The 19354-nt window shown below is 42.5% G+C and overlaps 2 protein-coding genes across 5 annotated transcripts in view; one reads left to right on the plus strand and one right to left on the minus strand.

Moving 5' to 3' along the window:
- NEK4 (NIMA related kinase 4) overlaps window positions 1–8538 on the plus strand; it is a 33820-nt gene extending 25282 nt beyond the window's left edge. For 3 of the 4 annotated variants that reach the window (XM_069967129.1, XM_069967128.1, XM_069967130.1), the window contains 4 exons: window positions 3461–3555; window positions 4106–4305; window positions 5167–5300; window positions 7339–8538. In XM_069967129.1, coding sequence (XP_069823230.1) covers window positions 3461–3555; window positions 4106–4305; window positions 5167–5300; window positions 7339–7431 — 522 coding nt within the window. In that variant the 3' untranslated portion in view covers window positions 7432–8538. Of the gene's footprint in view, window positions 1–3460; window positions 3556–4105; window positions 4306–5166; window positions 5301–7338 lie in introns of those variants that run through there. The other variant, XM_069967131.1, reaches the window with a different exon arrangement.
- Window positions 8539–11704: 3166 nt separating this feature from the next.
- SPCS1 (signal peptidase complex subunit 1) lies at window positions 11705–19029 on the minus strand. Its single transcript, XM_069968850.1, has 4 exons — window positions 18890–19029; window positions 15656–15715; window positions 13845–13931; window positions 11705–11985 (listed from the first exon to the last, which is right to left on the minus strand). Exons 1-4 carry the CDS (start codon window positions 18923–18925, stop codon window positions 11869–11871), a joined length of 300 nt encoding a protein of 99 aa, XP_069824951.1. The 5' UTR covers window positions 18926–19029; the 3' UTR covers window positions 11705–11868.
- Between the last annotated feature and the right edge of the window lie 325 nt (window positions 19030–19354).

Raw genomic sequence — 19354 nt, forward strand, 5'->3', positions numbered from 1 at the left:
GTGTAAACAAAAAGAGGGAAGAAATAAAAAAACAGGATTGAGGATTGTTTTAAATTACATATCAAAAATTTTCTTTTACACCAGTAGTAGGGTTGGGCAATTAATCAAATTAATTTGATTAATTCGCCCAGAATTTTAGAATTTATTTTATATTTTGTGAAAATCATAAATTCGATTTTCACAAAAAATCATTGCGGGCAGGGCGGACAGCGCGGTACAGCGTGGGGCGGCAGGCCAGAGAGGGGCGGTGTGGTACAGTGTCGGGCGGCCAGCTGAACAGTCTGGAGAGGGGCGGTGTGCCCCTTACACACAGCGTCCCGCTCCCGAGACCGGGGACCTGCATGTGTGGCCAAGAGGGGAACCTGTTTGCCGGGGTGAGAGGAGGAGGGCAATGTGCACTCCTGCCCCATTCCCCCTCTGTCACCCCCAGTCCCCCCCCTGTCAACCTCAGTCACCCCCTGTCAACCTCAGTCACCCCCAGCTCCCCAGTCCCCCTTAGCTCCCACAGTCACCCCCAGTCACCCGCTGTCACCCCCAGTCCCCCTATGTTCCCCCAGTCACCCCCAGCCTGCCCTAGTCATAGGGGGAGCACTGTTACACTAGGAAGCAATAAAGTTGTTGGCTCAAACGTCATTAAAATAGTATCTAATGCTGTGAGAAAAATTTTCAGTTTATTTAGCAAAAAAAAAAATCGAGATTTAAATCCAGAATCGTCAAAAAAATTAAAAATCGAGATTTTATTTTTTTTGCCATATCGTCCAGCCCTACATCATGGTGCCAAAAAATTTACAACCCTGACATCCGTGCATCAATTACCTTCGGTCGTGAAGGGGTTAAAGGTTACCCACTTAAAAATGTGGCCACTGAGACAAATTACTGACTACCCCGGGTCCTGCTCCTATCAATCAGCTGGTTTAGTTAAGGAGACTCATGGCCTGCTAATAGAATTTTAGGGGTTACTGAGCAGAGGAAGCTCCCCCTGGCCTATTAGCTGGCCATATGTGCTAATAGGCCAGGGGTTGTATACTGTAAAACAGTAGCAAACTGTAGTGAAACAATAAGGCCCCGTTCCCACTGAGCAAAACTAGCGGAATTCCGCGGCGGAATTGTCCGCTGCGGAATGTCGTTAGACTCCCATTATGAGCGGGAGGCTATGGGAGGCGCGCGCTCCTGCTTTGTCCGCGCTGAAGAATGAACATGTTCATTCTTCAGCGCGGACAAAGCAGGAGCGCGCGCCTCCCATAGACTCCCATTATAAGCGGGAGGCTAACAGCATTCCGCTAGTTTTGCTTAGTGGGAACGGGGCCTAAGAGGAGCAAAGAGTGGTCAAAGGTTAAAGGGGTTGTCCGGCGATAAAAAATTATTCACAGAATAACACACATTACAAAGTTATACAACTTTGTAATGTATGTTATGTCTGTGAATGGCCCCCTTCCCCGTGTTTCCCCCCACCCACGCTAGACCCGGAAGTGTGGTGCATTATACTCACCGCATGTCGTGTCGTCCACGGTCTCCGATCGTTAGCAGTGACGTCTTCTTCGGGAGCTTGGCGGATCTTCCCGAGTGCCGGCCACCCTCTGCAGCGTCATCCGAAGCTCAGCCGCGATTGGCTGAGCATAACTGTGCTCAGCCAATCGCGGCTGAGCGGCTGATGACGCGGCCTCGTCATCAGCTGCTCAGCCGCGATTGGCTGAGCACAGTTATGCTCAGCCAATCGCGGCTGAGCTTCGGATGACGCTGCAGAGGGCGGCCGGCACTCGGGAAGATCCGCCAAGCTCCCGAAGAAGACGTCACTGCTGACGATCGGAGACCGTGGTCGGCACGCGACAGGTAATGTATAGCGCACCACACTTCCGGGTACACGGGTGGGGGTGGTGGGACACGGGGAAGGGGGCCATTCACAGACATAACATACATTACAAAGTTGTATAACTTTGTAATGTGTGTTATTCTGTGAATATTTTTTTATCGCCGGACAACCCCTTTAAATATATGTAACTCAAATGGTACTGATAAGAACTAAAACTTAACTAAAAGCTAGTTCTCACAAAGCAAATACTATATCTTATTGGTAACACTCTAAGGCTGGGTTCACACTGCTTTTGTATTGTGTTTAACGGATCCATTGTTAAATAGTTACTTTTAGGGTGCTAACACACACGACCGATGCGCAGCAGATCTGCAGCAGGTTTGATGGTGCAGATTTGATGCTGTGTTCAGTTATTTACATCAAATCTGCTGCTCTGCAGCAGAAAATTCACTGAGATATGGTGTGTGTGAAGCTACCCTTAACATACAGAAAACATGTAAGTCAATGGAAAAACAGATCCAAACAGATGCACTCAATTGCATCTGTTTTACCCCTATAAAACGGCTATGTTAAAGGGCTTTATCCAGCGCTACAAAAACATGGCCACTTTCTTTCAGAGACAGCACCACTCCTGTCTCCAGTTTAAGTGCAGGCTTTGCAACTTAGTTCCATTTAAGTGAATGGAGCTTTGTTGCAAACCAGACCTGAACTGGAGAGTGTTGTTGTCTCTGGAAGAAAGTGGCCATGTTTTTGTAGTGCTGGATAATCCCTTTAAATGGACTGCGACAAAATGTTATGTGAACCTAGCATAATCTTATTAAGGCTAGGGCCACACTGGGTTTTTGCAGTCCATTTAAAGGGGTTATCCAGCGCTAAAAAAAAATATGGCCACGTGACCATGACCACGTTTTAATGTATGTTAAAAAAAAAGGATGTGTTTTGATCCGTTTTTTGATACTTCTTTTATAATGGAAGTCAGTGGAAAAACAGATCAAAACGGATGCACACAAATGCATCCGTTTTTTTTTTCCATCCATTTTTTGCATAAAACAGATGGGAAAAAAAACAGTTTGCAAAAATTGTAGTGTGAACCCAGCCTAACCTGCAGAATAAAGTAAACAAAATTGGAATTGCTGTTTGTTTCCATTCCCAAAACATGTAATACTGTTTTATCAATACACATGATGCTTCAAAAATATACAACAAAGAACATGGTGTCTTGCAGCTATGTTGTCCACTCTGAAGTGAAAATAGAGAGGGCAGGGAAGGAATCACCTGCTCAGCCAATCACTGTGCTGAGCGGGAAGTTCCTATCCACACAGCATATCACTGGAACTGGTAAGGAAAGGACTGCAGCATGGACCAGAGGTTCGGGGATCGGGCTTGGTAAGTATGCCTGCAGTCCAGGCCACATATTGAAAAACCCTTCCTGCCCGGACAGCCCATTTAATGAAGAAAACAAAAAATTCTGGCTCCCAGAACATAATGATGCAAAAAGAGAAGAAAAAAATCACATGGTCCCCAAGGCCTGAAAAAGAGTGAAATATTGTAGTTTTTTTTTTTTAATTTAAAAAAAAAGTTAGGCCGATGTCTTATTTCTCATCCATCTCTTGCTAGAAATACTAACTAAATCATTTTCTCTTAATAAAGAAAGGACGACATTCTATGCATGGGGCTGATGCTGAGGATGATCTGAGCTCCTCCACTAATTCCACTGACAAGTCTGAAGGGGACAGTAAAGAGAGGTAACTGCTGCACATAACTTAGCATCTCCATAACTGTCTGTTGTTAGACAATCCCTTTAACACCAACTCTGTATGACCGACAGGTCTCTCCCTATTAACAAACTGTGACTTCTGTAAAATGCCATAATGATTAAAATCGGGTTCTGGTATTAAACCACTGACACTATATTATAAAAACCAATGTGCGGACTGGTTCCTTTTTAAAGGGGTTTTCAGGCACAGTTAATTTAGGATTACCAGTGAGGACACCACCACTGGGACCCCAACCAGTTCAAAAGGGATTATTATATTGATCTGGTGTGTCTTATGGTGCATTTACACAGGCAGATTTATCTGACAGATTTTGGAAGCCAAAGCCAGGAATGGATTTGAAAAGAGGAGAAATCTCAGTCTTTCCTTTATGACCTGTTGCCTGTTTATAGTCTGTTCCTGGTTTTGGCTTTAAAGATCTGTCTGATAAATCTGCCTGTGTAAACGCACCATTAGTTACACTGATATTATTGTATAATAAGCAGACTGTCTTTGAGCTGTGGATTGTTTTTCCCTCCAGGAAAAACTCAGATTCTGGGGAAATGAACGATCTTGTTGATCTAATGACACAGACGTTACACATGGAGAAAGATGATAATCCGATGCCTCCAGCTGTCTGCAAAGAGTTTAGGCTCAATAAAAGATACAGAGATACATTAAAGTTACATGGAAGAATATCTGAGGAGCAGGAAGATGTCTGCCTTCAAGACTTGGCTCCAGGTGGGCACTTTATTCGGATCGGTGGCGGCCACTTTTTTAAGTTTGGGTTCACACTGCTTTTTTGCAGTCAGTGTCAATTTAAAGAACGGATTAATTAAACGGTCACCCCCTCTTTCCTCTAATATGCATGTTAGCCTTAAAGTGAGTCACCCCCTTTTTGCATTATGACTTTTTATATCATGCATCATGGTGCTTGTTCCAGTAAAAAGAGATCTTTTATTATCTGAGGATTGTGCTACCTGGACGGGGCTTCACGGCCGCAGCAGCACTTAGTCCCACCCACATAGTCACCGTAGGCCCTGTCCCTCTGTGACATAATCGACACATAGGCCCCGCCTCCTTGGCGGCCATTGGTATGGCCCGACCTAGAGGGGGTAGGGCCTAGACCTTTAGGCCAGCCTCTTTCAATGGCCATCGAGGGGGTGGGACCTAGATGGCTATGATGCCACAGAGGGGCAGGGTGTATGGCGCCATTGTGGGTGGTGCTAAGTGGTGGTTCGGGCGAGAAGCCCCGCCCAGGTGACACAATCCGCAGATGATAAACAATCACTTTTAACTGATATAAGGTAAAAATAAGGATAAGGATAAAATAAGGTATGAAAACTGCAAAATTTACCCTTTACACCTGTGTAGAGAAGTCATAATGCAAAAAGTGTCACTTTAAAGGGTTACTTTTAACGTACACCTAGACTGCTGTAAAAATGTGGTTACTTGTGTTTATATGTAGAGGACAAGTGGTGCCTTGATATTCCCTCCTTTACATAAATGAAATGACTTCTGGTACTTTGGTATAAAGCAGACTATTCTATCATGCCATCAGTATCTCAGTATAATAAAGACAGTGCTATATTTTTTGCTCAGATAATTTAACGGCCCCAGAAAAATTCCGCAGAATGGTTGAAGCTTTGAGGACTGATGTTCTACAGGGACTGGGGGTTAAAGTCCTGGAGGAAGTGTACAACATCATGGAAGAAGAGGATGATAAGCTGAGGGAGGTAAGTGGTGCTATCGCTATGTACAAAAGTAACAAGGCAAATCCTCATTCAGGATTGTCCCCATTGACAAGATAAAAACTATTAAGACTAGCATCTCATTGCCCAGTGGGCACTATGGGCTGGAGACCAATACTGCATGTACATTTTAAGGCTATGTTCACACATAGTATTTCGGTCAGTCTTTTTTTTTTCCAAAATCAGGAGTGGTTTAAAAACACAGAAACTGTGCAAATCTTTCCATTATAGTTTTGTCCTGTCAATTCCACTCCTGGTTTTGGTTAAGAAATACTATGTGTGACCATAGCCTAAAGGGTTACATGATATATTACTGAATTGCATTGATATGTTCAGAGAATATATTATATATTGTTAGATTGTCTTCAACTGTATAGGGCCATGAAAACTCAAATTTATAGATCAAGTTGGCTTCAGAGATAAATGTATGTATGAATCCAGTGGGGGGAAAAAATTATTTTGCACATGTTCATGCCTCATCATGGGCAGCCTTTACTATTAGGTGTTATCCAAGCCCCTTTGCCATCTTCTTCTCTGTTACATTCTCAGCTGATTGATTGAATTCTTGTGGGTATGTTCCCACTACGGAATACGCACAGAGACTTCAAGCGGATTCTGCCATGTGGCCTCCGCTTAAAGTTCCACCCGTCCCAAAGACTCAATGAATTTTGCTGGCAAATTCTACTGTTCGCCTAAAGAATTGACATGTCAATTCTTTGGGCTGATAGCGGAATTTGCCGGCAAATACAGTAACTTTTTGCAGTGTTCAGGCCCTGAACTGTCATGAGAACAAGTTTGGAGAGAGGTGCATGGCAGCATGCTTTTTCCATCTTGTCCTCTCAAACCCAGACCTATAAAAACAATTGACATGTAAGAAATGATTTTCATTGACAGGCATGCTTTATAGGGAAATTAACAGCATTTTAGAAGATCTGACCTTCTGTTACGTTCTCATAATATAGGAGACACTGAGACTGTAGTTTTCTTACAAGCTGGGCGCCATATTACTGACCCAGGGAACCCCACAACTAGACGGAATTGGCAGTAGAAACTCATTAGATTTTAGAAGGGCTAGACAGAGCAGAGTTTGTATTACAGCTCTTGGTGCACCAATCTGCTCACCCGCTCCCTCTTTATGTCAGTAGTTTGCACTTTGTAGTGACATCACTCGGGCTGCTCTTCACATCAGAGTGCTGGATGAATATTCAAAAAGAGAGATGGGCAGATCAATGCACCAAGGGCTGTAATACCACCCCCAGCGCACCAAACCTCCTAAGTAACATATTTATAAAACTGAGGATTTCATTAAAGGGGAACTCTCAGCAGGTTAGATGAATCTAACCTGCTGATACCCCCTTATAGGGCCCATGACTGTTAATTAACGTAATCTTCGACAGGGAGCATTGTTAGGAGCACCTACAGCGCAGGACCAGCGTCAAGGAGGAAGGTAAGACACATACCTTCCTCCTCAGCATCCCGGGCGCTATCAGCAGGTTAGATTTGTCTAACCTGCTGATACTTCCCCTTTAAGGCAATGTTCAAACTACATAAAACTACGACCGTTGTTGCCGATGGGTGGAACAATGCCTTAGTTTCAATGGGATCCCGGCCGGAGCGTATACACATTGTATACGCTCCAGCCGGGATCCCGTGCGGCCCTGCAAATAACTGACATGTCAGTTTTCTGCGGCCAGACGGATCATCCGGCCGGGGTCACGGAACGGCCGGTCTGATACGTTGTGTGAACATAGCCTAAAATGGCGCAGAGGATGAAGATAAGGAAATTACCTTCTTCCTCAGCACTCTTGGCCCTATGGAAACATAACAGCAGGTTAAATTCTTCTAACATGTTAAGTTTTCCTTTGAATGTATAAATGACTTGCTTTGTGTCTGTTTATTTCCGTATATACTGTATATACATACAGTACACTTATACACATATATATATATATATATATATATATATATATATATATATATATATATATATACACTTTATACTTTTTTTTTTTTTGTTTTCCAGCTGCATCTACAGGAGCTCCTTGGAGAGAAGTACAGCAACTACAACCTGAAAGTTCGCCAACTAAAATTTTTTGAAGAGAATTCAAGATTTTAACTGAATTGTGATTGGTCGTTTGTTAGGACCGTACATTTTTATACTTTTTCATTTTTTATACACTACAAGAGGTCATGTCCTCCTTGTGCTGAGGAAATATAAATGACAATATATTTTAATATTGTCAACTTTATGCAGTTTGATGCTCATGGGACATTTTAATGAGGATTTGACTGGCATTATGTAAAGTGACTACTGTGATCACCTGTATATGTGACTACGACTATACCTATCATTGTCTTTTTACCTGTAGAAGAGGAAATATTTCTACTGATTTTGAAAACATTATTTTCTAGATGTTTCAGAATATTAAAATTCCTGTAATCAGCAATGTATTTACTACCTGTTTTGCCACCTAGATTGTGTTGTAACATCTATGATCTCCTATATGGTAGTAAATTCTGTGCTGGATGTCTAGTAATGTTATAGCACGTGACCATACCCTGTAAACCTAACACTACCACCACAAATTATACTAACCTATCCTCATGCAGTGTAGCGCCTCTCCCGCTTCCCATTGACAGCTGCCAGTGACCTGCAGCGATTCCAGCTGAATGATTGGTTGGTCAGCCAATCGGTGGCTAGGGCAGGACACCACCTCAGTCACTGACTGACTGAGCAGGCAATGGCTCAGCCAGTCCATGACGTTGCAGCTGATGTTTCCAGTGTAAAATTTATTCTGAGGGTGGTCAGTGGAACACGGGAACGGCGCAATGGAGGCACATGGACAGATGAGTTTAGGTTGATTATTTTATCGCAACCCCCCATCTGCCTGCGTTTTTTACATTTGTGGGGGGGCATACTTGGCTAGCCCCAGTTCCCCACAGCTCCTGCTGGTCTTCATCCAGTCCTCTGATCTTCTCTCATCTTAGTGTATCTTTGTGAGATGAGCACCAGTAGACAAGCCAACTACTGGCCGAGACAGGACACTGCAGTGGCAGTGCAGTGAATAGAGGTGATCGAACATCGGAAAATCTTAGGTTCTATAGAACTCCAACCATGTCAAACCTTCTGCATTTGATTCCCGATGCCTTCCCGTTCCGCGGGGAAGGAGGAGACAGCCCAAGTACCTCCTGGAATTCCAGGATTCAGCCTATTACCTATGAAGGAGGCTGTCTCCTCCTTCCCCACGGACCGGGAAGTCATCGGGAATCAAATGCGGAAGGTTTGACAAGGTTCCAGTTCTATAGAACCTAAGATTTTCCGATGTTCGATCATCTCTACCAGTAAATAGTTGAGCCGGGAATGTTATGCTTCTGAACGCTTGTCTTTGAAGCAGGATGACGATTGGGGGACTGGACACAGCTGAACGAGAAGTGTGGGGGAAGTAGGTAGGTTTTTGGGTTTTCTTTTCCCCCCTTACCCCAGCAGCATATTCATTTTTACACTACCGGGGCTAGGTAAGTGTGGGTCCGATCTTGTAAGAGACCTGCACACTACTAACTTTAAAGGGAAGAATCTAACCTGCCGATATCTTCCTATAGCACACGAGGCACTGAGGACGAAGGTGAGTTTCTTGCCTTCATCATTGGTGCTGTCTCTGTGATATTAGGAGTTTAATCCAAATGCTAATTAGGCGTTTTGGTGCACTAGGGATGGGGCTACTGGCCCCACTGCACCGATTGGCCCTGGACAGCCTGTTCTGCTGATATTCATTAGAAAAGTAGGGCCAGGGGCCTGCCCCCAGTACACCAAAATGCCTAGTTAGCATATGGATTGAACTGCTGATGTATCACGGAAATGGCACTGAGGATGAAGGTAAGAAACATACGTACCTCCATCCACAATGCGTCACAGGGAGTTAACAGCAGGTTAGATTCTTCCAACCTGCTGCCAGTTTCTCTTTAAGCCCAGGGCTGGAATATCCCTACAATTGTATCTTCAGATTCCACTTCTGAATTTTTAGAAGCACTTTGGAGATTGAAAGCAGCAACCCAATTCGTTACAATAAACAATGTCACTCTTCCTTTGCATCATTTTGAGACTTGGCACCATTGGAAAATGCCAGTGGTGGGCGATCGGTGCTGGTCAGTATACTTTTTTTTTATTTTGAGACTTAAAGTGACTGTACCATCAGGCCCAGGCTGAAGGACTGGAGGCGGGCCGACCCACCCTTAGTGGGAGAAAACCCTAGCCCCTCTATGATAGGGTTCCATTGATTCTAATGGAGGGGCTGGAGTTTCTGCCCACTAAGGGTGGGTCGGCCCGCCTCTAGTGCTTTAGCCTGGGCCTGGTGGTACAGTCACTTTAAAGCAAAGATAAATTTTTATTTATTAGTTTTTTTTTTGCATCAGTGTTTCCACCCCTTCCACCTAACCTAGTAGAAAAACTTAGGACCCTATTACCCAGAAAGATTATGTGTAAAATGTTATATCTTTCGAATTTAACTGATAATATAGTGTATGCAGGCAAGGATCAAGCGACTAACAAAAATTTGTTTGTGTTGTTGATTTCATTTTTGAGCTCAACATAAAATCGCCATTTGCAAATCTTTTGGTATATGTACACAATGTTCGGTGGGATCAGGAGGTGTATGTGAACTAACGTAATTTTGATAGTAACTAACAACTAACATTCTGTGTTTTATGGTCAATGATTTCAGGGCATTCGCAAAAGCACTCGTTTGCAATCGATTATGGTTAATCAGAGAAAACAAAAAAAAAACCTTTGTCTAATAGGACCCTTACTCATGTTTAGTTAAAAGGTGATTTCAAGATGTACTAATATACAGTAACATGAAAATGGTAATAACTTATTTTTATTGGTTAGACTTTTTAAAAATGAAAAACTGGAAAAGGTGGGGGGGATGTTTTTAACTTTTAATTTTAAGTTTTGTGTTGTTGTTTTTTTTATATTTTTAAAAACTTTCAACTTTTATTTTTACTTGAACACACAATTGCTTGTACCGTACACTGCAATAGTTATATGTTGCATTGTGTTGTGGGAGGCCATTTAGGTGCCACAGTCATACTGACATATAGGTCATCCAAGTGATTAAATTGTACACAACTTGAATGGACAGGTTCTAGTCATCATGCCTGCATCATTTGTCATAACATCCCTTAACTCTGTATCAAGAAGTCGAAAAGGTGAAGTGCATCTATGTCCCGATAATAAAATGTCAATGTGTTCTTGAAAGTTGTTCCTTTTTCTCCATTTGCAAAGGATCGTATTGGATTAATAGTTTGTCCTGACCATTTATATTACAGTGTCCAAATGGAGTAGGCAAGTACCAGATATTCGTCCGTACCACATGTGACCAACCAGGGTGCATTATCAGAGTAGGGAGTCAGGAGTCTGGTCAAACAATTAGCTGTTGCTTTATTGTACACCACTCCTCTCACAAGGTGCAGTGTTTTGGCTATGTCACCTTTTTCAAGCGTTTTCACTATTTTAATGATGCCTATATTTATATTCCTCTCATACCAACCTGTCAGTATCCTTGATAAATGTGAGATGATCTATTGCGTGGCTCAGCTTTAATTGGGCAAAGCACCAGGACAGGACAACAATCCCAAGCATATCAGCAGACTGACCCGTGAATGTGTGTATATATATATATATATATATATATATATATACACACATATATATATATATATATATATATATATATATATAATCATGGTAAAGTCTAAGTCCACACCTTAACCCTCGCTGAAATGCTGTGGCAAGATCTTAAAGGGTTGATCCTCACTTAGAAAAACATGGCTGCTTTCAGAAAACGCATCGCTCGTGTGCTTAGTTTGTGTGTGGATTTTGCAGCTCATTGAACTCAATGGAGCAGATGTGTAATACCACACACAACCTGGGACTGGGGTGGTGCTATGTTTGTGGGGGGGAAGCAGGTTTTTTTTTTTTTCTAATCCTGGATAACCCCTTTAAGACAACTGTGCCTCAGCGATTGAAGTTTTTTGGCTGAGGTTGGATGACTTGGGGTTAGTCTTGGACTTGCATCTGTAATGTGGATGACGCTGTTTGGAGGGAGCCTATGATTTAGGCAGTATTAGTAAAGTACCCATATGTTTTTATACATTTTTGTAACATATTTGCAAAACTATAATTTTTTTTTTCACAGAGCTTTCTTTTTTTAATACATTTTCCAATTGTATGTATAAAGATTTGCCAAAGAAATACCACTATCTCAGTCCAAAATGGCAAGTGGCACCTCCGGATAGCTTTAGTAGACACACATTCACATGGAAAACATTGCTGCATATAACCAACTTAAAAGAACAAATAAAATGTAACAGAACAGAAGAAAAAAAGTGTGTAAAGTTGTAAAAGAAATAATAGCTCCGCATCTTTATTGGACATTTAGACGTAACCTGTCACACACACCCTATGAGCACAATGTTCTGCTTAGCAGAAAAATATCAGTTCAAGTCCATTTTCCATGGGTGGTCCTCCGGATTGGTGGTGATGGATTTGGTGTTGTTATTTGTGCTTCTTGGATTTCTTGTCCTGCTGTTTCTTGTCATCTGTAGCAGAGTCCTGGACGGGCAACCATTTCAGTGGATGGCGGCGATACATTGGCCATGGAGGAAGAGTTAACTGCAGAAATAAGAAAGTCTTGTGGTTGGGGTTTCTCTTTAAGGTAGACATATAGGGGTAGATTTATCAAACATGGTGTAAAGTGAAACTAGCCCAGTTGCCCCTAGCAACCAATCAGATTCCACCTTTCATTTTTCAAAGAGTCTGTGAGGAATGAAAGGTGGAATCTGATTGGTTGCTAGGGGCAACTGAGCCAGTTTCACTTTACACCATGTTTAATAAATCTCCCCCATATTGTATTCTTTGTTTTATAAGATGCACTTTTTAGCAAAAAATATCTTCCTAAGTTCCTTTGTCTTATACCACCTTGACTGCTTCCGCTAATAATCGGGCACAGTGAATAAAAGACGCTGTGCCGGACTGCTGGGTAAGCTGTGCAGCTACTGATAGCTACACAGTCCTCTCCCTTCTGATGGGCACCAATCAGTGAGAGGGGTGCCAGACAGGTGAGGGATCTGGCGGTCATGTGTTACCTCCAGATTCCCGCAAGTAAAAGCCCCAGGGAACGGCAATGAAGGAGCCACTGGACCTTTAGTGATGTCACTGACTGTGGGGAATGTGCACTACAGGTACTGTGAGTAGGGACAATGTGTATTATAATGTTTATGTGTATGTATGTAGCAGAGGTGTGTGCCTGTGGGTATGTTATATAGCAGAGGTGTGTGGGTATAATGAACTGTCATGGACAGTGTTAAAGGGGTTATCCAGTGTTCGTAAAACATGGCCACCTTCTTTCAGATACCACAGGACCCTCGTCTCCAGTTCAGGTGTGGTGCTTTCTCTAGAAGTGGATATGTTTTATGTTTTTCTAACGCTGCGTAACCCCTTTCAAAGTGGTCCTCTTATTTCAATAAAATTTGACCCCTCTGCTGCCTTAGACCACCAGGGAATTTTTTTTTTTCCTTTTAAATATTTCTTTATTATTTTTCCAATTACAAACAAGACGACAAATGCAAACAGTAGGCAATAAGTGAAAAGTAATTAGTATGTTTTTTTTTCCCCGCTTTCAGTTGTCTAAACCAGGGGTGCGTAAAATTCGGTGCATGTATTTCAGAGAGTAATGCTAATATTGTGGCCTAAGATGAATCCTATCATTCCAGGGAATTACATGGATATTAGACATGATAATCATCTGCTTTCTGTTGAAGCTAATAGTATCTGTAGAAACAGTGACCCCTTTTTCAGGCCCGTTTCTCTAGGTATATATGAAAAGTGTTACCTATAACTTTTACACGATCCTCAAAACAGACCATCAATCTGTAATTTGTGATAGTCAAACACCAGCTGCTCCACAGACCAGGTAGTGGTTGCACTATGTTACTGCAGCGCTCATTCCCTTTAATGGTAGCTGAACTGCAGTAACTCAGCATGACCATTACACATTATACAGAGCCGTCTGCTTCTGGCTCCATTCCCTGTGACTATACACCACAGATCAGATATTAATGCCCCATCAATGAAATAATATGTGATCTTATAGAGAGTGATGATAGACCCTGAAGATGCATCCTTATTCATATGTCCAGCAATCCAGCATTGTTTGCTCAAACCGGATGAAAATAACACTGCATGCAGAATTGTTCATTCTGGTAAGTTGACAGGGTTGGTACTGTGCCCCAATTATACACCAGGCACCAGATGTATCACATCCAGCTTCTAAGGATCACTGGACATATGTGAACCACCCAACACTAACAGCAGACAACCATTGACTGACGTGAGTAATAAAAACACACGTACTGGGTGAACACTACAATTGTCCCAGTGCATAGAGATTGACCACAACCGATATCTGATCATCACACAGGATGGCGACCAGAAGTACAGGAATAGATATTTCAGTTTTTAAACAAACCTACCAAGCAAGACACAGCAAAGCCTGCGATGACTATGTACACTGTCCAGCCAAACTGCTCAATCACATAGCCGTAAATGAAGCCGATCACCTGAAAAAGACAAAAGGGCATTTAATCTGCACCGTGACACAAACACTGGCTGCCTATTCACATGATGTGCCATTAAAGCGACTCTGTACCCACAATCTGACCCCCCCAAACCGCTTGTACCTTTGGATAGCTGCTTTTACTCCAAGATCTGTCCTGGGGTCCGTTCGGCAGGTGATGCAGTTATTGTCCTAAAAAACAACTTTTAATCCTACAGCGCTGTGTATAACGTTTGGGGCTTACATTTGTATATGCATTAGGCTGGCCCACCCTCTCTGTCCTTCCTCCCCACCCTCCTCATCATTAGGAATGCTCCAGGCAGATTGCTTCCTATTCCCCACCTGTGTGTATAATGAACATGGGCTGGATCGTTAAGACACTTGTGCAAAGCTCAAACAGCAGTAAATGTTCCTGGATCATTCCTAATGATGAGGAGGGTGGGGAGGAAGGACGGAGAGGGTATGCCAGCCTAAAGCATATACAAATGTAAGCCCCAGCCGTTAGACACAGCGCTGCAGGACTAAAAGTTGTTTTTATGACAATAACTGCATTACCTGCCGAACAAACCCCAGGACAGATCTTGGATTAAAAGCAGCTATCTGAAGGTACAAGTGGTTTGGGGGGGACAGAGTCACTTTAAGGTCACAGTTTTCTACTATCGCCTTCATTAGTTTCTATACCGCCACTCTAACTACAGAATTTTATCAGGACCGACTCCTTTATAAATGGCCAGTCAGGTATCAGGGAAGTTATTTATCACACTGGTGTACAGTAGATCTGGCTCAGCAGCATCTCCCTAATGTCCTACATGATCCCGGGGCGACTTCTGAGGGAATAAGGAAAGATATAAAGCAGCTTCTCCTGTGTGTGCAGTGGATGCAGCCAGTCTCCAGCCTCCATGTCCTGAACTACTCAGAACTAGACTAGATGGAGCAGGTGGTCTTTCCTGCTGACAATCTTCTATGTTTCTAACTATTCACCATGCACAAAGAAACACTGCTAACAATGCCAGATCCCTGTGATATAGAGGTCAGCCATAGGCTCAAATTTATCTGCTCTCTGTAAGTGTCTGCACTCCTGAATGAGCACAACAGGCTTCTGCAGCCATAGCACACTGAAGAAAAAAACACAATCTTCTCCAGAGAGAACTGACAACTTTTCCCCAATCTCCCATATCTAATAGGGCCAGCACTTTATTACCGATATATGGAGGAAATGCTTCACCTTCTCTAACTAAATGTATGTGAGAAAGTATTTTTATGTTTTTTTATAAGGGCCTTAGATTGATAGAACATAAAATATATTAATGAGGAACATTTATAATATTCATATGAAAATACAATAACATTTTCAACGTTTTTTGTTTTTTAAACATGAGTTTGTTTTGGTCTGTACAGCCAAAACTATCTCTGACTCCACAGCCCAGGTTTTACGGCTATTTCATGGTTATGGAGTAGCTACCCATTTCACATGTTCCCTTGAAGTGTAACTATTATATTTGGCAGGCAGCATGAGACGCTGTCAAAATCCTGCCGCCACCTTTCTGTGCACCGGAGATGGTGTTCTTTCGGTAGCGCTGTTGATTGCATTGTACACAACCATGCTGCAAGAAGAACTCCATCTCCAGCATGCACCTGCACAGTCAACCAAAGAGGATAGTTACACTTTTAATTGGTACAAGAAAAACAAGCGTTTTGTCGTACAAAAGTAAAAAAAATAATACTTACTGCAGAAAATAGAATTATCCCTTGAAATATCTGTTCTGCAAGTTTTTGACCCTTATAATCCTGTGAATATATAGAAACATCACAGATTAAACACATAAGCCAAAATCAATATATAATAAACTCCAAAACATAATAAACTCCAAAATCAAAATAAATTCCAAAATTAAAATAAACACCAAAATAATAATAAACTCCTCCACAAAATCTGTTCATATACCCACCCCGGATTTGTAAAATTTGTCAGTTTCAGTGTAGAACCTGCAGAATATCCACAATATCTGAACATGGCCTTATTGGTCATGAATAAATGAATGAAAAAATAAGAAACAGGTAAAGTACATAAAGGGGTGCTCCAGAGGCGGAAAAAACAGTTTGAAATCAACTGGTGTCAGAAAGTCATATAGATTTGTAAAAAACTCTAACCTTCCAGTACTTATCAGCTGCTGTATGTTCTGCAGGAATTGATGTATTGTTTCCAGTCTGACACACTGCTCTCTGCTGCCTTCTCTGTTTGTGAGAGGTACTGTCCAGAGCAGGAGAGGTTTTCTGTTTCAACATTTTTATTTGTTTTCAAGTATTATAAATATAGAATTAATATTCCATAGATATAACATTTCCATACAACTTCTTTGCATAGAAATACAAAAATTTGTAAAATAAGTTCAAATAAGCAGGAGAGGTTTTCTACAGGGATAAACTACAGCTCTGGACAGTTCCTGACACAGGCAGAGGTGGCGGCAGGGAGCACTGTGTCAGACTGGAGAGAATACCCCACTCCCTGCAGGACATACAGCAGCTGACAAGTACAGCAACATCTCAGGTTTTTAAATAGAAATAATTTACAAAACTATAAAACTTTCTGACATCAGCTGATTAAAAAAAATAATCTCAAGAGTACCCCTTAAAAAATAAGCCTTCTCCCTTTAATCTATAAGGCTATGTTCACACAATAGTTTTTTTCTATTGCTCTGATTTGTCATTGGGACAGAGGAATGCAAAAACACTGAGCTGAATCATGACCACCTGACAGACCCCATTAAAGGGGTTGTCCAGTGAAAATCTTTTTCTTTCAAATCAACTGGTGTAAGAAAGTTACATAGATTTGTAATTTGCTTCTATTAAAAAATCTCAAGTCTTCCCATACTTATTAGCTGCTGTATGTCCTGCAGGAAATGTTTTATTTTCAGTTTGACACAGTGCTCTCTGATGACATCTCTGGCCAAGACAGGAACTGTCCAGAGCAGGAGAGGCTTTCCATGGGGATTGATAGAAAACCGAGACAGAGTTCCTGTCTCGGCCAGAGATGGCAGCAGAGAGCACTGTGTCAGACTGAAAATAAAACAGCATTTCCTGCATGACATACAGCAGCTGATAAGTATGGGAAGACTTGAGATTTTTTTTTATTAAAAGTAAATTACAAATCTATATAACCTTCTGACACCAGTTGATTTGAAAGAAAAAGATTTTCGCTGGACAACCCCTTTAAATTCAGTGGATTTCTAGCATGGTATCTGCTATTTCACTGGACTTTGCTGGATTAAAAAAAAAATTACTAGCTAATTTTGATAAAAAATCTGGAAAGAGGATCCTTGACGCAGATATGAATAAGACTATGTGCACGTGACGTTTCCTCGCCATCACCGTTATACGATGGCAGTAATCCCTCCCATACAATCTATTCCAATATACAGTCATACAGCGGCGTACACCAACTCCGCTCAGCCAGCTATTTTTTACAGTGTCCAAGCTTTGCTCCACCTCAGCAACCTGTGTATGTGATGCTGCGTTTACACGGAACGATTATCCTTTGAATTTTCGCTATAACGATCGCATTTGAGCGATAATCGTTCCGTGTAAACACAGCAAACGATCAGGCGATGAGCGAAAAATCGTTCATTTTGATCTTTCAACTTGTTCTCAAATCGTTGTCCGCTAAATATTCGCAGATCGCTTTCTGTAAACAGTCTTTCAAAGATTCACCCTATGTGAAAGATGGGCTTAAACGATCTTAAAAACGATCGCAATAACGATTTTTCTTACGAATCTTCTAACGATTTCTCTCCGTCTAAATGCTGATCGTTATAAAAAATAAAATCGTTGCTTCAAAATCGTTAATCGTTCGAGTGGGCGAATTATCGTTCTGTTTAAACGTAGCATTACTCCGCCATCAGGGAAAACTTTCTATAGAGAATGTCTAGCTCAGTCACCTAAGGAAGAAGGCGACATCAGAGGGGGAGCCAGGTATCGGTGACATTGACCTGAGCGTAGATATCAAAGATGGAAAACCAGAAGACTGGCCAGTCCCACCGATATAGTACCAACCTCCAGGTCTGAAACCTCACGTTTTATAAATTCGCAGCAGGGGCCGCACTCAGCATCTTCCCACAGAAATGTTGACGTCTCCCCACCTGCCCCATAGACTTCTATATAAACACCAGGTAAAATGTCCCGTCTATATGCATATGGCCGGCAATTATTATTTAGGCAGAAGCGGGAACCTACAGATTATACAATGTAACCAAGTGATGACATCTCAGCCAATCACATCGCTGCTTTGGCAAATGACAGCTGACATCTGATTAGCTGCTCCACTAACTTGAATACACACAGTATTCTATACATGGGGAACCTTGGGCCCTCCAGCTGTTGCAAAACTACAATTCCCATCATGCCTGGACAGCCAAAGCGAAGCTTTGGCTGTCCAGGCATGATGGGAATTGTAGTTTTGCAACAGCTGGAGGGCCCAAGGTTCCCATGTTTGATATATAGGACAATGGCTGGGAGGGATGGATAGGGAGAGATGGATGGATAGGGAGAGATGGATGGATAGGGAGAGATGGATGGATAGGGAGAGATGGATGGATAGGGATAGAGGGATGAATAGGGATAGAGGGATGGATAGGGATAGAGGGATGGATAGGGATAGAGGGATGAATAGGGAGAGATGGATGGATAGGGAGAGATGGATGGATAGGGATAGAGGGATGGATAGGGAGAGATGGATGGATAGGGATAGATGGATGGATAGGGATAGATGGATGGATAGGGATCCCTGTACTGTTATAGTGATGTCTTCTTTCCTGATGATTAGATGGCGCTGCGGTATATGCTGCCGCTATTCCCATGAATGGATCCTGATCCTGCCCCTATGTGTCTGTATGATGTGCCTGCCATCCCCGGACACAGCCGCTCCTCCCCTCCGCTCTCCCCCGGTAACAGTCGGGTCCCGCTCACCATCTGGGTCGGGATAGAGGCGAATATGTCCAACATGATGACAGCTGATCGGCGGCTCCTCCACAAGCTGGGTCCCAATCCGGAAACACACGACCACCGAGCAGCGTCAGCCCAAGGAAGGCCCCCGAGGTGTCCACCTCACTGCCTGATCGGAAGCCGCTCCGCACTGTATAACGTAAAGCGCCGTCCTATACCAACGCGAAGCCGCCACTTACATACACAATCACCTAACCCTCTATTCCAAGCCAAAATACGCTACAGTGTCTCAATTTTTGTTATGCCTTTGGGGGGGGGGCCTTCAGCGGCGCCATCTTTTTTGAGGGCAAGCGTCCCTAAAAACGTATATCGTATATTACCCAGTGTCGCCAAATGAAACTACACATCGGCATAGTATCCGACTGTAAAAAATATTTCCACTGTAAAGGTTATTCTGATCCTGCACTACGTCACGAAAAAAATTTTGGG

This window comes from Dendropsophus ebraccatus, chromosome 4 (assembly GCF_027789765.1).
Source record: "Dendropsophus ebraccatus isolate aDenEbr1 chromosome 4, aDenEbr1.pat, whole genome shotgun sequence".
NCBI classification, from domain to species: Eukaryota; Metazoa; Chordata; class Amphibia; order Anura; family Hylidae; genus Dendropsophus; species Dendropsophus ebraccatus.